The sequence below is a fragment of the Danio rerio genome, chromosome 13, assembly GCF_049306965.1.
Source record: "Danio rerio strain Tuebingen ecotype United States chromosome 13, GRCz12tu, whole genome shotgun sequence".
Classification (NCBI taxonomy): Eukaryota; Metazoa; Chordata; class Actinopteri; order Cypriniformes; family Danionidae; genus Danio; species Danio rerio.
In genome coordinates, this window is record NC_133188.1 from 12,955,914 (window position 1) to 12,978,007 (window position 22,094).

At 34.9% G+C, this 22,094-nt stretch overlaps 1 protein-coding gene across 2 annotated transcripts in view; it reads right to left on the minus strand.

Annotated features, from left to right (window-relative positions):
- enpep (glutamyl aminopeptidase) overlaps window positions 1-22,094 on the minus strand; it is a 39,475-nt gene that overhangs the window by 3,615 nt on the left and 13,766 nt on the right. The window contains exons 4-17 of one of the 2 annotated variants that reach the window (XR_012388545.1): window positions 21,936-22,056; window positions 19,730-19,884; window positions 13,895-14,008; window positions 9,854-9,988; window positions 9,707-9,772; window positions 9,568-9,633; window positions 6,398-6,558; window positions 5,853-5,932; window positions 3,982-5,762; window positions 3,153-3,888; window positions 2,829-2,979; window positions 2,566-2,639; window positions 359-463; window positions 107-280 (exon numbers count right to left, since the gene is read on the minus strand). Coding sequence is in view for 1 of the 2 variants with exons in the window: in NM_001199731.1 (NP_001186660.1) it covers window positions 107-280; window positions 359-463; window positions 2,566-2,639; window positions 2,829-2,979; window positions 3,153-3,208; window positions 5,626-5,762; window positions 5,853-5,932; window positions 6,398-6,558; window positions 9,568-9,633; window positions 9,707-9,772; window positions 9,854-9,988; window positions 13,895-14,008; window positions 19,730-19,884; window positions 21,936-22,056 (1,595 nt within the window). In the remaining variant the exon portion in view is untranslated. 2 annotated transcript variants of the gene reach the window in all.

The following is a 22,094-nucleotide window of genomic DNA, read 5'->3' on the forward strand; positions in this document are numbered from 1 at the left end:
CTTATTGTTATACAGTGTCACAAAAATCATGCTATATTGATGTGCGTTTCCGCAGCTGTATCCTGTATAGATTTTAGCCTTTAACACTGCTCAAGTGTACGTTTACCTATGAAGCAGATGAATATTTTTGACTGAAGCCAGGCCATAGAGCAGCTTATCTTTCTCCTGGGCCAGAGTGGCAGACAGATACTTCTGGAACATGATTTCCCAGCTCTCCTCTGTTCCTGAGTTCATCATACCGTACCGATACACCAGCAGACGCAAGTTCACAGGCACACTGCTGCTCCCCAATCAGAGAAAAAAGCTTATTCAATACACTCTCTAGACATCTTATGAGGCTTTATGTACACATGTTTACCCGATTGTTCCTTTAATCCATTTATTGAAAATATCAGAGGCTTGGTCAAGAGCTTCCTGGTCACCCATTTGACATGCGATGCCCAAAACGATCTCTCTCAGCAGCCTGAGGAGGAAAAAGAAGAAGTTTAGTTTGTTGAGCTCATTATTACAAGCGTAGGCATTAATGCTAATTCATGTTAAAAACATACTCGCTATGTGCTTATTCTAATAGCAACATGTTAGTTTATTCAAGATGCAACATGTTAAATTGTTACCTATGCTAACTAAATGCTAATTCATGTTAGAGATCACAAAAATGTTAAATGGTTTCCACAAAAAATATGGCCAACCATCAAAATTTAACCAAGAAAACCAAATTAGAAAATAAAAACATATTTTTATGTATGCAGAGAGTAAAACTCTAGATGACATTAGAAACTGACCTCAGAGAACTTGATCCTTTGTTCACTTTAACAAACAAAGTATAACAAAGTACAAATTTTAATCAATAAAATAATTTCAATGGTTTCTACAGTGTTTTTTTTTTTTGGACATACTCCATTAGGATTTATTTATTTTAACATGCCACTAATAGAAGAATGTAACAAATTACCAGCAGAGACCCACAAAGACCCATTATAGTTACTATGGTAACACTTTACAATAATAGTACATGAATAATGATGTATTAATTCATTCATTCATTTTCTTGTCGGCTTAATCGCTTTATTAATCCAGGGTCGCCACAGCGGAATGACCCGCCAACTTATCCAGCGCATGCCTTTCCAGCTGCAAACTATCTCTGGGAAACATCCACACACACACACATTCACACACACACTCTTACACTACGGACAATTTAGCCTACCCAAATCACCTTCACCGCATGTCTTTGGACTGTGGGAGAAACCGGAGCACCCGAAGGAAACCCATGCGAACACAGGGAGAACATGCAAACTCTACACAGAAACGCGAACTGAGCCGAGGATCGAAGCAGCGACCCAGCGAGCTTCTCGCTGTGAGGCGACAACACTACCTACTGCGCCACTGCGTTGCCCTCCTTTATAATATATTATGTAAAATAAAGCAGTATGTGAGCCAAGTGGTAAATCCAAAATTCATTGTAACAGTGAGCAAGAATTAACAGGTACATCTCGCTTACTGTTTTTCAAATACAATGAATTTTGACCCATATAATACCACTGAGATTCTGAACATCAAAGATTATCATAAAAAAATTTACTCACACTGTAAAGAAATTGATATGACAACAAATCATTACAACAAATGTTTTTTATGTTACTTTAACTTATTTTAATAAGTTAATAAATAAAATGCTGCTGCTATATTCAATTATAATGGCAGGAAACATGACCACATTACCCCTATTCTAAGGAGCCTCCATTGGCTGTCCATCCTATTCAGAATTGATTTTAAAGTACTTTTACCGGTAAATAAATCCCTTCATAATCTAGCCCCGACTTATCTCTCAGAGCTGTTGAAGTTTTACGCGCCTGTGAGATCTCTTAGATCAAGTGATCAAAATCTTCTTTAACTTCCTCAGTCCAGACTGAATCATAGAGGGAACTGAGCTTTTTCTGTGGCCGGTCTGGGGTTACGAACACTTTGCTTATTGACATTAGAATGGCTCCATCACCATCTATTTTTACATCACTATTAAAACTAACCTGTTCTGCTTGGCCTTAATGTTATTGCAACAGTCAACCAATTGCTTATTTTTTTTATTTATTAAGTCATTTCTCTTGGTTTATTTTATTATTTTTATAACCTGTCTCTATATTTTACTCTGTCTTATGCACAGCACTTAAATGTGCTTCATAAATAAATGAACTTGAACTTGTTATTCAAGTTTTATGATTCTTAACATTTTTAGTGATTTGACTAATAGGACTTGAGAAAACTAGAATAGTCAATCCAATATAACTAAAGAATTAGAGACATGCATTAAATTTACCAAAAGCCAAGGCACCAAATATCATGCAAAACACTAAGACATTCGTTTTTTTTTTATTTCAATAATAACATGAACTCCATTTTAAGTTGGAAATAAAAAACTGAATCCAAAATCCAAAAGTGACAGAAATTTTCACTTGAACTCTCAGACATATGGATGCCACTGTATATGTGATAACATTAACAAAATCAAACCATTTAGCAAATAAACACAAGATTTTAGCTGCTTTTTTTCTCCCGAAGTACTCTCACCGCTGTGTTTGATTCCCCTCATCCTTCCAGCCAAGCTCTCTGGATATCTTCTGCACGTGACCCCTGAATAATTTCTAAACAGATATGATGAGAAACAGAAAACGTGAAAAACAAAACACATGAACAATTCACATCTAGAAAATGTTTATCCAAAAAATCAGCTACAAATCTCACACTGGGAACAAGTCCACATTTTGCATGATTTTTCATAAAAAGACAGGTCTCCTGCTCTGGAAGTTATAGTAAAGACTTTGGAGCCCAACCTGAAATAAGGGGTACAGTACTGTATCATCAGCCAACATTTCTCTCACGTAGGAGATAGAAGCAGAAACTCGATCCCACACAATATACTCGGTTTCGTCGGCCAGATATCTTGTTAAATTGAAGGCATTCCCGTAATCAACCATATCTGCCCTGTTAATGCAAAACAAAAGGCGCCACTTTAAGCATGACTTCATCTTCCTCACTTTCTGACCTCCACCACTTTAACCATAAAAAGCTGTGCTATGTAAACTCAATCTTTCGCCTGTCATCAAGATGATATTAAAAACACAAGCTCAATGGGGTTGGAAAATGTTTGCACTCACCGTCCTAATGCGAATATATCATCAATGTAGCTGCTTCTGTCAGTTGCATCGTAGACCTAGGAAAATAACATTCATTCAATCATTTTCTTTTCAGCTGTGGCTTCTTTTCTGTTAGTGCATTTCTAGAATAAACTCGCTTGTTGATAGCATGTTTATGATGTAGCAAGTTTAATAAGCTTCTAGCAGAAAATAACACATTTCTAGCACATTTTAACAGATGGATAGCATGCTTATAGCAGGGGTGCCCAAACTTTTTTTTTTATGAGGGGCCAAAAAACTAATTTAATTGAGGGCTGTGGGCCGTTTCCTAATATTTAAAAAGAGGTACAAAACATTGCTTTAATTATCAAAGATATTCGCCCCAACCAGCTCCCTATCAATCTATCTTCACAAATGGGATGGTAGGCCAAATTAAAAGTTAGAATGGGCCAACTTTGGCCCGCGGGCTAGTTTGGGTATCTCTGCTTTAAAGGAATAGTTTACCCAATAATAAAAATGTAATTTAAAAGTTTTCTTGCTTCTGTTAAACACACAATAAAATACTTTTAAAAAGTTTGCAAACCCGTAGCCATTGGGTAAAACAAAGGGAAGTCAATTATTGCTGTATTCCAACATGCTTTTTTTTTATAATTTTATTTTGCTTTCAGCTGAAAAAAAGAAACAAGAGACAATTTTTTAAAGTTAACTATTCCTAAAATATGTCAGAAGCATTTTGCCAGCTTAAAATAGCATGTTGCTAGCATGTTTCTAACGTGTTAACATGTTGTTAGCATAAATTTGTAAGTTGCTAACATGTTTATAGCATGCATAGTAGCACGAGTTAGCATGCTCCTAGCATGTTTTAACCATAGACTGTAAAAGATATGGGCGTAGTATCAGTGACATCAACTATAGGTTTCTGAAGAAGACGAAAGAAGCTACAAGGAGGCCTTGCCACTCATCGCCATTTTGTTCGCACATCATCGCACCGACCGGGGGATACCAAAGGGCAAAAAAGCGGAGCTACAGACGCCTACTAGCATTTTACTTAGACAGGCTTTTCTTTGGGAGAAATGCTTAAAACTTACAACTCGTTAGTGTTCTTGGAACTACTTGTGCTAGGTTGTACACTATATCAATAAAGTGTTTAGACTTTTAAATACACTGCTGTAATACTTTAAGCCACTAAGAACTGTTCTTATGAAGTTTTTTTACAGGAGAAAAATGAAAATTACTTCAAAACACTTCATATACAGTCTGTATTGGTAATTGCAGGGCTACTTATGAAATCCAGGCATAACACTGTATGACAGTGTTTCAGATGACTGTTCTAGAGCCTATATTATAAAATAATTAGAAAATATAATAATTTCACTCACGTGGGAAATGGTTAGTGAACACAATTAAATGCACACAGCATGCCATATCATCTGAAAATTGTAAGAAATGCTTCCAAAAAGCACATAAAACAAAACAAAAATATAATGTCCAGTATATGCTGAGTTCATCGGCTAATCGGCCAGAATCAGCTGGACGGCAACCAGCGAGACCTAGCTGTCGCTCAAGTGGCCACACCCTTAATTATGCAGACTTAATATAACTTAATAAAAAGGAAACGGATGAGTTATAAAAAAAAAAAAAATCACCATCCTCACAGTTGTCATAAAGGGTAATGTTAGCTATATGGACCAAAATCATTCTTTGTACCAGGCTGTAAACACCTTTACAAGGGAGAGCGGGAGGTTGCCACTTGGTTTAACACATGGCCAGCATCAGGAGCAGACTTAACCAATAAGCGAGGTAAGCAGACGCTTAGTGCCCTGGGGAATTAGGGGGCCCCGACCAATATAAAGAAGCCTATATTAAATCATATAACGTTAGCTTTTTTATAAAGTTATGTTGTAAAATCTGTCTAATTTTATATTTTTAATAATCATTAAGATTTTAACATTATTAGCCTAATTCTTTTAAAAAGTGAAACGTTCCTTCCGTATAGCACATGCAAATATCAAAATCTAACCACAAATATGGCTAATTAGCTGTACATAGTTTGTTAACTTAATTTGTGAATTGACTGTTTTTAATTTTACATTAAGAAGATAAATTAAGTTTCCACTTAAAATATACTTTTAAACATGAGAAAACAAAACAAAACCAGTCAAAACAAAGCTACATAGAAATAAAATCTATAGAGAATGAGAATCATGTTTTGAGTTTTAATGCTAGGGCCCTATACCTGGAATTGCTTAGGGTCCACAAATCACTACATTCAGCCCTGGCCAGCATGCAGTTGTTAGATTGTTAAACATTTTGCTGGCTTGAATTGGCATATTGCTAGCATGTTTCTACCATCGACATGCTTGATTTGAAAATTCATTTTTCAAGCATAGCATGCACACTGCATGTTGCATATTACTAGCATAGCTTAACATTATGCAAGCATAAAGTAGCATAACTTCTAGCACTTTTTAGCACTTGCCAACATAATTGATACCTGATGATCCATAAGAAGTTGTTCAGCAATATCGCTCCACATTTGGTCATGATGATTTACTCTGTAGAAGCCCATGTGGTCTTTGTTGACTTTGATAAGACCATTGGTAGCATGCGAGTATCCACTAATGACTGCCTCTAATTAAACACAGACCAAAGAAATTACACAATGGAATACCTCAATTAATAACAGTGTGTAAACTGTATAAGTTATCTAAGCTTTTTTACCTGTTTGTCCTTTTTCAAATATAAAAGAGTTGTTTGTGGAGTCAAGTGCTTTCCATTTCACTGGAATAGTCCATTTATACCTGTGGGACAAGAGATACATGATCACAGTGAACTAATAAGCTTTAATTGGAAAGTCATAGATTAATTCAGATTAGTAACTAGGTTTAAGGTGGGTCATAAGTCAGTTTTGATTACACTTTGTAGTGTTTTTAATACAATTTTTGATTCAGTTTATAGTATGTCCTATATCGTCATTATAAACAAGGTCATAGTAATTATTTTGCTTATACTTATATAAAAAGACTAATTTAATAAGCAATAATAAGCAAGACAATTCTTAAACTTTTTGCTGATAATTATTTGTAAAAACTAATAGGAACTTAATTCCTTCATGTAGTCCCAACATAAAATCGATTGTGTGGAATCCAGATTTTTTAGTGTGTGTTGTGCCTGTGTGGTTAATGGTGACTTGACTGGATTTGCTGTGCTGGATTCCATTAACATTTTATTTTTTAACACGAGGGATGTGGGATCATCAGTCTTACCCCAGTGGAGTGGTGGGCTGACTAGGGTCAGCATTAGGGTCCAGAAGAAACCTGGTCTGCGTGAGTTTAGCTTCAGTGTCTGTGTTGGTCAGACTGAGCACTGGATAACCCATCTGCTTGGTCCATGTGTCCATAATGTCTGCCACGGGTAAGCCACTCTCCTAAATTATGACCCAAGAGAATATACAATGTTTAAATGTTTTTGAACTATGTCTGCCTCTATTTAATAAAAAAAAAAATATTCAGGGGTGCGTTTCCCAAACAACGACATAACTCGCGGCTAAACTATCAAAGTGCGATGCATTGTTTGGGAAAAGAATGATGTAGTGACGAGTGTTTCCCAAAACCTGTAGTTTTTCTGTTGCAGATCCATCATTTGAATCACGTTAGCTATTCGCTTGTTAAGTGTGAAGTCACGCGGAGCGGCTTCCGGGTCCAAGGGCTCTATTCAACTGAATGGAGAGATTCATGAAATGGTAATAATAAACGTTTACAAACGATTTAATACATTCGAAAGTCACGATCGCAATATATATGTCCATGCCTAATATCCTATGACCAGAAAGTGATTCATTGTTTTATAAATTGTTCAAATTTTGGTATTTGTTATGCAGCAAGCCCAGAGATTGTTGTGTACACTATGACTTTATGTAAAATTAACTTTAATGTGTGATAGGAATAAAACGCGATCATAAACGAATGATTTCTCCACTCAAATGAATGGCGGCTTGGACCTGGAAACAGTATACATACGTCACAAACACATCACCACTTAACAAGCGGATAATGTCAAACGCCGATAATGATGCTCTAAATGGGGTGGTAACAACTTCTTTAGAGAAGAACACCAAAATTTCTAAATTCAAATTATATTGTTTTACACGCACACGAATTAAAAAAAAAAAAACATCCAATATTAGTTGTGATAAAAACATACACTCATTTTACATAATAATTGAAATAAAAATGGCACATACGTTTACTTTACAAAATATTGTATTATATTGTATATTTAAGAACATTATATATTCTATTCTTAGACATAAAATCACTTACAAAAGCTAACATGTATTTTAATCTCATATATAAATCACATGAATAATAATGAAAATAAATAATGAGGTTTTTTTTCTTTAAAATTAAATTTAATATTTATTATTTATTAGGATATTTTAAAAAAACCTACTTTAATAATAATAATGATGATGATGGTTATTATTATTATTATTATCATTATTATTATTATGAAGTAGGATATTGTTCATTTATTATTTTTTTTTAAGTCTACTTTTACAATTTGACACATTCAAGCCACTGCAGAAATGTTCTAACCAACAGGCCCATGTCATATACTGTACAGTACAGATACTTAATAAATAACCTACTATTAATTAAAAGCATTAACATATGCTATATATTTTGGAGACGTAAAATTCTGCTTTTAAATAATAGGTCACCTACAGCTTTCGTCATGCACAGCTGTGTTCAAAATGACAACAATGTTTTCAAAGTGCACTGCGAAGGGAGCGCAATTGTAAAGATGAAAATTGCTAAAACTGAACTGTAAAAATACTTTGACAGCAAATTACACCTAAGAGAGATGACCTTAATGCTTTTTTTAAAAATAATTCCAAGTTTAAATGTTAGAATGTTCTAAGGAAATAGGGGGGATCACTGGGAACAGAACACAGCCAGAAACTATGTTTCGAACTACAGCTCAAGAGGTGTAGTTGCAAGCGAACAAGTTTGCAACGCAGTTTCCAAATGTTAGTTGGAACGATGGATTTAGGAAACGCCAAATTAACAAACTATGTTTGCAACGACAGAACTTGCGACCTTAGTTGGCTAACGATGGTTTTCAGAAACGTACAATTACAATTTAAAGTAACTGCTTTCCATTTCTAATGTGTTTTAAAAAAAGGCTTTTTCAACAGTCCACTCTAGTTTTCAGTGTCAATAATAAATACAATTCTTTTTGTTGAAGACATGATACTGTTGAAAGATTGCACAATAAGTTAAACTTAAGCTTGAAGATAGTTATATTATTAAAATAGAATTCAAATAAATGCTCATTGAACTTTTACCTAACAATAAATAATGAAAAATGTTTATAATGTTACATTTTTTAAATTAATTTCAAGGTTTATTCTGTAGCTGTATATGTATGGATTTGTATTGACTTTGTGGGTTAACATACAAGCATACTGTATGTACATGTATTTGTTTTATATATTTCTTGTATTTAAACAATGATTTATATACATTTTAATTTAAAATTACATTTTATTTTTCCAATATAAATAATAATACCCATTATTAATAATTTAATATTTACTAGAATGTTTCATTATGCACATGGCTAATATAATTTAATTCAGTAAATATTAAAAATGGTTAAAAACTCTGCATTGGAACATTTTTCAACAGTGAAAATAATTTATTATTAAAAACTGACCATCAATAATAATTGAGATCTAAATGAGCATATGATTGATTCCTGAAGAATCATTTGTCACTGAAGATTGCAGCAATAGCTGCATTTGGGGAATGAATAAAATTTAAACAACAGTGCTCAGCATAATTGAGTACACCCCACTTAGAAAATGAACATTTTTATCCATTTCTAAGTGAATATAGGCAATGTATTTTTGGTGCGTTTAAACAAAACAGATTTATTAAACATATATAATTATTCAAATAGAATTTTAGTCACCAAACATATTTTAAAATTTTAAAGATAATACATTTAAATTCAAGGTAAATATTGCAAAATAAATTACAACCTAAAAAATTTCAACAGAATTTTTCTTTCTTTTCTTTTTTTTTTTTTTTTTGCTTCTCTTGATTTGTCCTCTTTTTTTTTTTAATAAATTGTATTTAATATTTTTCTAAAACATAAATTTGGCTGTACTAGTTTATAAACCATTTTCGTAAGTTATTTTGCTAGATTAGCTCCAGATTTGGCTTCAGTACTGACTAATCCAATATATATGCACAAATATAATAGTGTATAGCTTCCTATTAAAATTAAGAATTTAAAAGAGAGATTTGGGAAGGGTGTACTTATATATGTTGAGCACTGTAGATTACATTGGGAACAAAATAATCTAAGAGAAAAGTGAACAATAATAAATAAAAAAGACTCCAAAAACATTAAAATGGGTTTTTACATCAGCCAAGGCTTTCCAGAAGTCTGAAGTCTTTGCGTTCTGGAAGAGGTAGGTCTTCAGATATCTCTGTGGTAAAACAGAAGTGAGATATAAATACAGAGCCACTGGAAAAAGTAGGTTAAAATGTGAGACGCCTTACTCGACAACCATCCCTAAATGTGTCTCGGCCAAGTAAATCCTCCAGCATTCGCAAAATAGAAGCTCCCTAAAACAATAAGATCAGAGCAACTATTCAAAGCAAATACATTTGATAGATCAACACCAACCATCACTAACTTTACCTTACCTTGTTATATGAGATGGCATCAAACACAGATGTGATCTCAGCTGGGCTCGACACATCCACAATAATGGGATGCGAGGAGAGAAGGGCATCATCGACCATGACAGGATATACATCGTTGATTAGCATGACGTCACGCTAAAAAAAACAGAGTGATGTGGGTATAACATAACATCTTGATTTAAAGGGCACCTATTTTACTCCTTTTTCAAGATTTAAGTAAAGTCTTTCGTGTCTCCAGAACTTGTCTGTAAAGTTTCAGCTCAAAACCCCTTCCAGATTATTTATTATACCTTTTAGAATATAAAATTTTCTGCTCTAAACACAATGTAGCTGTTTTTGTTGACGGTGCCTTTAATGCTGGTTCTCCCTGCCCACCATTCCCACGTGCCTGTCAGAGTGTGCCTCAATCTCCGCCTCAGCTGCATCAGATGAACAGCACAGTGACAGACATGAAGGAAGCAGATCTCAAGTAACTAGCGGTGGGCTGGCTATCTGGCAGTCAGGGCAGTTTCCCACTGGCCCTGTTTCTTTTTCAGACAGACCAACCCATGTGGCATAATCTGCAGCCCATTTGGTTCTTTTTCTTTATTGACATCGGGCTGACCCAATAACCTTGCGGTTTTATAATTGGACTGCGGCTGTGGTAATAAAGTAAACACGGTAAAATTGCTGTAATTCATTACAGACATGCACTGTTTTTAAAAGTTTTTTCACACTAGGCAAACTGCTTAAAATGTTCTTGCTGGTTTTGCTGTAATTTTAGCTAAATTAGAGAGCTTTTATTTAAATTCAGTTACAATTTGAGAGCTGGTAATTATTAACAATTCTGCATAAAGAGCTACAAGATTTGTATTTACCTGTCTTCATTAACTCTTGACTCTTTTAAATGTTTAAACTTTTATTAGTAAGAACTACAACTAGAGAGCACTAATTAGAGAGCTTTACTGAAAACAATACCATTATGTTAAATTGCATTATTGAATAATAAAACTCTCTAATTGCAATTATTAACTGTCAAAAAATTCAATTATTAAAAGGATAGTTTACGCAAAAGAGAACGTTTTGTCATCATTTGTTCTTCACGTGACTTTCTTTGACTTGCACACCAAATAAGATATTTTGATGAAAATTGTAAACATGCAAATATTGACGTCCATCTAGTATTTGCTTTTCCTACTATGGAGATAGGAAATAATAAAGACATTGTTAAAGAATTGGTACCACTTGAGAGAGAATAAATAGTGAGTAATTTTTTTTGTTTTAAATGAACTGTCCTTTAATAGCTAGAGTTAAATTCTAGATCTGTCAAATCGTAAAAGAATGGAGTCAAGACAGACGTATGTATGGGAGTGCTTTCTAAATGTAATTGTTGCTGGTAGGGATGTAACGGTATTGTAAATACCGTCATACCGCAATATTAATTTTTTTCGATATTACCGAAGTCGCATGACTCGGTAAAACTACAGGTTTTCTGAGAAATTTTGCTCAGGCGAATAAAGCGAACGGAAGGTAACGAAAACTACAATTGCCATCAGCCCATGCTTGACCATCATCCCTTGCGGTCTGTTGTTGCTACAGATCCAGTAATGCGGAAATGGAGTGTGCTGCTAGAAGCGGGGATGAGCTGGAAAACTCTAAAGCAGGTCGCACACCAGAAGCGCCGCTCGGCGCCGCCACACGGCGCGTACATGACAGATTAAAGTATCGCACACCAGACGCGCACATTCGAATGATATTTAACATGAAACTAATCAGATGGCGCTCTGTGGCGCGGCTGAAAAATGAACTGTGTCCTGAGCCGTCGCCGGGCGCCGCCGACTTGCGGTGCCGGTGTGTGTATCCTGATAGAAACCTATGATTAGAATTCTAAAATACGTGGCGCTGCGCGGCGCGCCGCCGAGCGTCGCTTCTGGTGTGCGACCTCACTGCATTATCTCCGTGTAAGTTCAGACTTCGCAAGTTTGATCAAGGCTGCATTCTCTTCTTCTCAGTTTGATATGGAAAAGCAGATTATACCGAGGACACGGGTAAATCTTCAAAGGGAACAGTGTACTTTATAACTTCATTCACATCACCCTGGCTTCGTTGTTTCACTTTCTCAACAATAAAATGTAAACATGATTTAAGGAACTGCCTATTTTCATTTTAATATTAGCAACTTAGACAGCAGAAATGTTGAGGCGCCGTGCTGCATGAGCGTCATCTTCACTGTGTGGATATTTATAACAAAACGGAGCCGATAACAACTGCCTCCTTTCATTTTCAGTGAAAATACGAAACACACCCTCTCTTTTGCTGAGTATCAGTTTTAAGAATCGATAATGGCCATTATAAAAGTATAACATACAATAAGTTTATACATTATAGGAAATAAAGGCAAGCGATCAGTCAATATACAGAATGTACGTGGTTACATTAATCATTAACTTATCTTTGCTCTCAGCCAAAACACGTTACCTGAGAACAAGTAATAGATTCCAATGACCAAAGTCAGGGAATATGTCGTTAGATAAAGACAACAAGATAAATGAAATATCACGTTTAATAAATATAGTGAGATTAGATCCAGCGGGAGATGCTTGATGAGAAGTCCGACTAGCAGAGCTCTCATCTGGGTAGATGGGCTGAGTGTGATTAAATGTTGAATGTGATGAGTTTTCAACAATACTAAATTGAAACTTTATTTTTTTACATGGTTTAATAATTTTTTGTTATTAAAATTGAAGTTCCTGTTTCAAAGCTTACAGATAGATGGCTAATTTGTATGTCATTGACACTTTTGGCACTTTTTTGGAGTATTTTCATAAGTTTTGTTTTTTCCTGTAAATGATTCAATAAATACCGTACCGTGACATTCATACCGAGGTATTACCGTACCGTGAAATTCTGATACCGTTACATCCCTAGTTGCTGGTAATGGTTGGTTTAGAGAACTGTCATATTGGCAAGTTACACTAGCCCAACTTTCTTTAAAGCTCTCAAATGTATTTTCTACTAATAATAAAAATGGAATTATGATGAACAGCACCGTGAACAGACACAGATATAATGCTCATCACATACAATTTATTTCCAAACTGTTTAACCAACATTATGGCTATCTGTTGTGTGCTTCTGACAAACATGAAGAAAAGCTAAATTTAAAGGGATAGTTCACTCAAAATTGAAAATCATTTACTCAATCTTGACTAGTTCCAAACCAGCTTGAGTTTTTTGTTGACTTAAACATAAGCATATATTTGTGGAGAATGTTGAAAACTTGTTGACTTTCATAGTAGGATGAAGAAATACAATAGTTACCGCTTATCTTTTTTGTGTTTACAGAAACAAAACATCAACGGTAGTTAAATAATGACAGAATTGAAATTTTGGGGGAACTTTCCTATTAATACTCATGCAATGCGTCACGTGACAGTTTCTGTACTCACACTTTGTGTTTGTGCATTCAGAAATTTTCAGAGAATTCAAACTGACACGATTTAAATACACTTTCACACGTTGTTAACTGAGGCACAAACTGTAAAAGCTGCACCATTTCAGGAAATGGAAAAGCAGCTTTTAAGAGACACACAGTGTTTTTTTGATCCTGCCTGAAAAGGGAATATACAGCACAGTATAATAAATGATCGCTAAGGGATTTTGAACCAAAACTTCACTGCACATTCTGGGAACACTTATAAACATAAAACATTATATGGACCCTTTACTTGTAAACCCTGGGTCATCCTAAACTCTGAGTAAACAGTATCCTGCCTTATCTTGCTTCACATTTCACACCGTTCATAATTTACCTAGGGTTAAAAATTAATCCTGAGTATGTACACTGATGATTTTCACCCTACAATCCGAAACTCTGGGTTAACATCCTTATTCACATATTTGCAATGTCATCAACTTGACAAATGCAAAAGCGTGCTAATTTAGAAGCACATTTAACTTGCTTCATACTGAGGTTAAAAGCTGCACTTAGTTTGATGATAACATGAGGTAAATATTGCTTATTAAAAAGATTATAATTGAATAATTAAGACATGTGCTCACCATTCCCCAGTCATGCTCAGCTTCTTCCACTCCAATATACTCAAAAAAGCTGGCAAAGCCCTCGTTCAGCCACAGGTCATCCCACCAGTCCATAGTCACAATATTTCCAAACCACTGCAGATCAAAACACAGAAAAAAAAATCAGCTCCTTAAACAATAGACGTCAAAATCCTCATGCTTATTCCGTCTTATTTTATTCATTGAACAATACCTTTAATAAAAGGGTTTATTTTCATTTTAGAATGTTTTAACACACATAGTTAGCAAACGTTCCCTGAATTTCATCTTATGCACTAAAAAACTGGCAGCACCAGGCATCAGACTTTGCTTTGAGCACATTTCCTTACAATAAAATACACGATAACATTAGAGCATCTATAAAAGTAGATTCTACACTTCTATTATTCAACCATAACGTAAACATTTTAATTCTGATTGTTTTTTTGGATTCCAGCAACCTTGGACCCAGCCATAAAATAATAATCTTATCAGCGTGCAATGTGACCGCAGTTATTATCCCCAAAACATTACTGCATTGAAAGCTTCAGAAGGAGTGTAATATGTAACCGTATGATAGCAATCTTTATGGTAATCATATTGTTCTCTGGCGGTATTGTTACTGTAAATTCAGCCTCTTTGATTGAAAACGCATTACAGGAAACGAGATGAAATGAGATGCAAGCTCAGCACAGTGTGTTCTGCCAAAGCCTTTGTTTTTAAGATGTGTGACTGGTTAAATATATGCGATTGTCCTCTGTCACTCCGCACAGCATCCTGGAAAGAACATCTGTAGTGTGCTTTTAAAGGGGTAGTTCACATAAAAATAAAATTGCAAATCATTTAGTGATTTTGGTGTTGTTCTAATGCTGTATTCACTAATGCTCTTTTCATTTCACAAAAACATAGATTTTTAAAAATGTTCTGATTGTGCTTGTCAATATACTGGCTGGCAATGTACAGTGATTAGCATCAAGCTTTAAAAAAACATGCAAAAGTATCAACTAATAATTCTATGTGAAAGAAGGGTTCAGGACATATACAATAGAGTAAAAAAAATTCATAAAATATATCTTAATTTGATGCATTACTTACTAAATTCCTGACACAGTTGCACTGTCATGAAGCTGTTATATCTTTAAAAAAAATCACACCAAACCACAGTGTATACAAAAACTCATTCACTGTCCCCCAGACCCACACAACAACAAAAGGAACATCGATCAGTCAGACAAAGCAAAAAAATATCAGAACAATCGATCCTTAATAAACAAGGCATGTGCAAACATAGTGGCGTTATTAGCACATCGATTCACTCTGATCAGAAAAAGCCAGCCTGATCTCACAAGCAAACTTAACTATTTTACGTTTTGTCAGTTTAGTGGCTAACTCGTACGCATTCGTATTAGATCAGTCGTATAAAAATGTATGATTTTAAAAAAGAGGCGTGGCACCCAACCCCGCCCCTAAACCTAACCCTCATTGGGGGATGAGCAAATCATATTAAATTGTATGAATGTGAACAAATCGAATGAGTAGCCACAAAATCAAAAGAGTTTGCCGTGAGATTGCGTTAAAAAAAGCACACAAATTTTGATAAACCAATGTTAGTATGATTCAAAATATAAACCATGCACTATGAACAGGTTTACACATTTTATTTCCCAGGTAGCAAAGAATTCTGGCCCAGATTTGGCATAAAGCTGGCACAGCAGGCATTTCTCCGGCACTGGCATACAGCATATGGGCCAAATATGTCCTGCACGGGTTTGGCAGAGGTGGCAGCATCTTTAAGGCAACAAATAAAACCTGGGCCAGATATCAAATGTAGTATTTGGCCCAGATGTTTAAAATGTAAACGTGTGCCATGTTTGGTCTATCTTGACCCACTTTTAAAATACATTTTAATTATTTTTGAGTAAAGAAAAAAATTCTACCAATCGGTTCGTTTCGAGAAAAAGCGCGGTTTATAAAATTCATTGCAGTCATGACACACCAACATGTCTGGCCCAGTTCAAGCCAAGTTATGGGCAGGGCCAGACGGAATCTGTGGACGTTTTTTGCTATTTCTTCTGAGAATTTAGGTAAAAATCAGCGGATTTCTGCGGAATTATTTTGGGAGTATCATATCTAAATCCATAGTGTGGGAAATAAAAATGTAATCTTTTTAAATGTATTTAATGTATAAAACGCAAATCCAATTAGATTCAGTTTATTTAGTAAACAAAGCAAGTTTCTCACATAATATATCTACTAAAAGACATCAGATAAACATTTTCATATTAGTCAATAATATTACTGTTTTTAATTTAAAAACTGATTAAATATAGATTTACACACATTTACTCAAGCAAATAAACAACTGATGATGGCCTAAAAATCTGCGGAAAATCTGCAGAATTCCGTGTGGGCCTAGTTATGGGTTACTACCTTGGCTAAGACTTGGTCCAGATATAGTCCAGGTATAGCTCTTGTCTGGAAACCAGACTTGTTCCAATCATGTACAATAATTCACTGTAGCATGTGGGCCAAGCAAAAGCTGAATGTGTGGGTCAGATCTGGGCCAGGGACATTTTGCTATGTGGGTTGTTATGATGAGTGTTTGTCACATCAGACAAAGAGATTTTCAGTCTGAAGATTCTCAATAAAAATACTACAAGGGCTACTTTCTATATGTATTATATTTCATGTTCAATTTATCTTGAATTATCTAAACAGCGCACTGGTGTCCTATTTCTGAGGGGCCTGGAGTGAAGCATTTCTTGAATGTGCAGCCAGACAAACAAACAAACTGTCAAGGTCAAGATATTTACCATTCTGTGATACTTTTGCATTTTTATTTTTTTTATTTAAAATCTTTTACCTTTCACATAATCAGCTGCTAAATTCAAATCTGCTTTCCCGCAATGGCTCATGCTCTGCTAGAGAAAGATGTGTGTGTGTTCAAACAAATAACATTCATTTTATCACTAATCTCAGAGTATATAGAGGAATCAGAGAATGTAATTAAATACATTATAATACCTTTTTTAAGACTCTTTCCATACATTTTAAAACCTTATAACCACTTTTCAACGGGAAACACTAGCGTGATTTTAACTAACAGCATACATGCTAAATATTATTGTAAGAAACTAATCCAAAACTAAAACATTATTCATATACTGAATAAAATTCTATTAAATCTAGCTAATTCAGCAGGTTGACGCCTATAAAACTGCAGAAATAAGGGTGTTGCCTTGGTTTACTGCAGTAAATAAGGCAGCATGATGTCAAATCTAGTAGAATTTTATAGCAGATTTAATTTAGACAAACTTTAGCATACAACTAGACATTGCATAATCAAAGCTAATATAAAATTTAATACCTTGCAAAATAGCATTTACGACTTTTTCATACTTTTTAGGGGCCTTAAATTTCTCTACATTGATTTATCAACCACGGACACCCTGTATCTATTATATCTAGCAAAACATAATATTCATGGTTTATAAAACATGCACCGATGTCTATGAAAATGAAAATAATAATTATTCCTTAACAAAATCGAATTTTGTTCTTTATTTACGTCTGATTTTTCATGTATTTTGGGAGAGACTGATGAATTGCCATGTTGTAAATCCATCAGCTCCAATTTATCAGGAAAACATGGTGCCACCCATCCTTGGTAAGTCAAATAATATGACCACTATTAAGCTGCATGTTCAAATGATGCATCACATGTTTTGACACCTTTTTGAACAACTATACATTAGTGGTGGGCCGTTATCGTTGTCAACGTGCTGCGTTAATGCAAGACTCTTATCGGGTGATAAAAAAATATTGCCGTTAATCTATTTTCAAAGTTGGTTTGGGAGCTGGGTCTGCTCTACGCAAGCTGTGATAACTTTCGCTATGATATTTTAGAGCAGATGTATACATGACCAAATTGCACTGTAGGGGGTGAGAACGAGTCTTTGAACCTGTGTGTATTCCTACTGTGAAATTACCACATCAAACGTGACGTGCTAACATGGATGCAGTTCACTAGAGTGAATCTGATTAATGTTAGATACACATCTAACTATCAGGCACCTGTAGAATTTATGCATTCAAGTTAAACATATACAAATAAAATGGAGCGGGTGCTTTTTAAAATGAATGACAATGAAGGAAAGTGTGACAAAAAAGTGCCCTTCTGAATCAAATCTGCAAGATGCCCTTCTGGATCTTACTTCGAAGACACTACTGACTACGCTTATATGGACAACTGTAATAATCTAGTTATTTGCCATAATAGACAATAATGTAATTAAGATGTTAACGTGAAGTGCTTTTATGTAAGAGTTTCCTGTAATTTTGGGTGACTTTAACTGCAATTAGGCAGTTTCACCTTCACTCATGAACATTTTATTCATGACCCCGTGACAAACTGGGGTATTAAACGCAAAGAGTAAGGACTGGTGAGAGTGTTATGGAATTTTTTAACGCAAGACAAATGAAAAAAAAAAAGACATCCACATTTTGCAATGTGTGTGTGTGTGAGAGTGTGTGTGTGGTACTGACAGCCGCATGTGTAGTTCTTGTCGGAAAATATGGCGAAAAGTCCTACATGACGTTAATAGTTTGATTGCCATGTTGACTTCCATAATGTCACTAATATATGCATAGTCCACGTCTTAATTTCATTCCTGTTTAGTTCAGTTATGGCTTTAGTCGCATTAAGATAATCAAAATTCTGAATGCCTTCGGCAGAATTCAAATGAGCCATTTTAATCTAGATTAATCTAGATATATTCCAAGATTACAGTGAGATTAATCTAGATTAAAAATGAATCTATGCCCACCTATACTATATATGCATTAAACTAGGGCTGTGTTATTGGATAAAATCTATGCATCGCTATGAAAACTTTAAAGTGTTGGGATACAAATAATGATCATATTAAAAAAATCTCATGCAGGGGTAAAAATTATGTAACTAATTTGTGAAAGGATTAAAAGAGGCTAAAACATCTCAAATGTATCAAACATGTTCAGTTCAAGACTATTATCAGATTTCAGTGTTTGCTCTTTGTGTTGTAATGAAACAATAAAAAATATGTAGTTCCCCAAAACAAAAAACTAAATGAGAGGCAAACAGGAACCACATGGGAAATTTTTGTTTTCCCTGAGGTGTTCTCTCTCCCTCTGTGCTATTAGTTTATAATATTCAAAACGATGCTGTATCTTTATCGTTATCATCATATTGTTCTTGACCTGGCTTCAGAAAGACAAATAAGATTAAGTTACCTGTCACACCAGGGAAAGTAAATCCTTTTCAGTGATTTAAGAGATGTTTTATAAACACATTTTGGGAGGAGCTCGTCTTTGACGAGGCTAATTCATCACACACACAATCATTCTATTATACAATAAGCTCAAGAGCAAACCCCTATAAATAGTCAAACATATCATACCTCCATTTTCTCTCGACTTCAGCATCCCTCCACAACCCCAATTCCACACTATTAAATCAGAAACCTATTTAAATCTGAGGGGGAGCTTTCTGGAGCCGGGCTAGATACTGCACTCGGACCCTATCTCTCTTCATCCTGATAAGGGGAATAACACGAGTTAGGGTGTCTTCCCGAGCTCAAAACCTCTCCCCGGACAGCACGCCAAATATGCATATTCTATTCAGTCAAATATCTGTGATTGTGAACTCGTGAATCTCTGTGAACAATATCATACGGTAGCTGCAGTCTGAATAAATGAAGAGCAAACTCCTAGCAACATGTTTCTATCATGATTATAGCATCACAACTCATTATTTCAAACCAGTTTCTACCAGAACAGATATGTGAAATGTTTAATAACCTGATGGACAAGCTCGTGTGCAATGACACTGGCCACTCGCTGCTTGTTGACCGAGGATGACTCCTTCTCATCGAACAGCAGGTTGGTTTCTCTGTAAGTGATCAAGCCCCAGTTCTCCATCGCTCCTGTCCCAAAGTCTGGGATCGCTATCTTATCTGCAGCAGGGACAAAATGTATCTTATATTCCTTTGTGACATTGATCATTGCAGAGAGAGACATGATACGAATTAGCTGATAAGATAAAATGTGATATGAATCAGTGCAATTTGGATGAGATTGTTTTAAGGGTCAGTGAATGACAAATGAGAAGTTTTTAATATTGGCTAGACTTAAATCTGCGATCTCTTCGTATAGTTTTGCTTGCATATGATTAAGAAAAAAGTTTCATTACATTGTCAAAAAAAGCTTAAAGAATCCCTTAAATTTTGCATTATAACCGGTCATATTTTGGTTTTGGGGTCTACAACAACAGGCTGATATGCAAGGTCAAAAAAGGCTTTCATTGTTTGTCCAAGTGATTTGCTTAGTGCTTTATTTGCTCCCAAACCCCTTCTTAGCGCGATGCTAATCTGCGTTAATTGGACTAATGACCCGGCCTGTTGTGATTGGTTGACTAGTTTCAGCGTGACACGCCCACCTCGGCATATTGTTCTACTCTTAAACCTAACCCCAAGTAATAACAACACACATTCAATACTAATCCACACAATGGCAAACGTTATACTATTTTATAAAAAATTGACCGCACAGCGCGTGTGAGTAACAGATTGCTGATGGTGGCCATAGCAAAGACAAATGGCAGAAGATCGCAACTTCAGAAACGCGTTTAAAACTGTAAAGGTAGAAGCATGGGTCACATTTTTAGGCGGTTTTGTATGCAATATGTGAATAGCCCCAAAAAGATTTAACCTGAGAGATACAGTACAAGCACTGCTCTATGGCAGATAAGTGATTACAAGCCGTGTGGGGCGATAACAAGTTAAAGCACACAAATAAGCACATATTTTGCAAACTACACAAAGTGAGACAACAATTATAATCACACTTACAAGTTATGATCCAGAGGAAGAAGAAACTGGTTCATAAGAACTGTAACAGTTACTGACAAAGTCCTATACAAGATAGTCTTTGCTGCTCCTTCCTTTATGGCAAACGGCCGACAAATGCCATGTTGCAGGATAGGTTATTGTATCAAAAATCCGAAAAATGACAGGAACAAACAGCACTAGGTCGGCTATACTGCGGTATTGTTGTGAAAATGAACTTTAACCCACATCTGACCCTCTATTTGTCATTGAACGTCATCTTTGTGTCATGATCAGTCCCGTGATCCCCCGCACTCCGCTAGTTTCTTAAAGGCACCTTCACGTCCGAGCAAAAGATCCAAACCCAAATTGATTCATTTTTCGACTATTTCGTGAAGGAATAAATAGTTTTAAACACGGTGGACTTTCAGATTTAAACCTCAGCTGGATGTTTTAATTCACTTAGTGCGGTGTTAAAGGTCATTTTCAAAAACCTATAATAGGGGATCTTTAAATAATGACTGAAAAGGAAGAAGATTTATTGGTTAAGTGATTGACTAAATAACTTTATTTTTAATATATAAGGTTTTAGCAACACTAAAAAATGCTGCGTTGTCACCCAATATGGATAAATCGAATGTTGGGTTCATTTTTTCAATTCAATATAAATGACACTTTGAATTTGTCCATATCATAAATGCTTAGGGAGGTTTCCCACATTATTTTTTATTTAGTGAACAGGCTTTAATATTAATAATTTAATAATAATTCAAAAAGCAGGAATAATTTAATAATAAATTAAATTCAAATTTTGTTTATAATTCAAAAAGCAGGAATAAATATGAATTATATTAACAGCTATTGCATTCTAATATTTTATTTGATGGAAATAAACATGTTAAGGAATTATATAAGGAAGTAATAAAACTATTCCCACTTACAATACTAAATAAATTTATTTTTAAAAAATCATTATTTTTAGAAGAGTTAAAAATTACCACTAAAATGTATTTTAATTTATGAATTTAAAGCTTTTTTTAAGCACTGGATTCACATCATGTATTAATTGTTAAGCCTTTTTTTAAAGCCAAAAACAAAATGATGACAAATTAGTACCTTGCCATTGCAAGACAGCTTACAATATACTGCTGTATGACTAAAACATATGTGCTATGTATTACCAAGTTTTTGTATTGAATATTCCATGTCGAAATATTCCTCAAAGTAATCGAATATGACCTGTGTGACATCTGCAGCATATGCAGCCGTGGAGATCTGCAAAGGCTGAGCATAGATCCGCAGCTGAGAGAAAGAGAGAGGAATTATGAAAATCTAGTCAG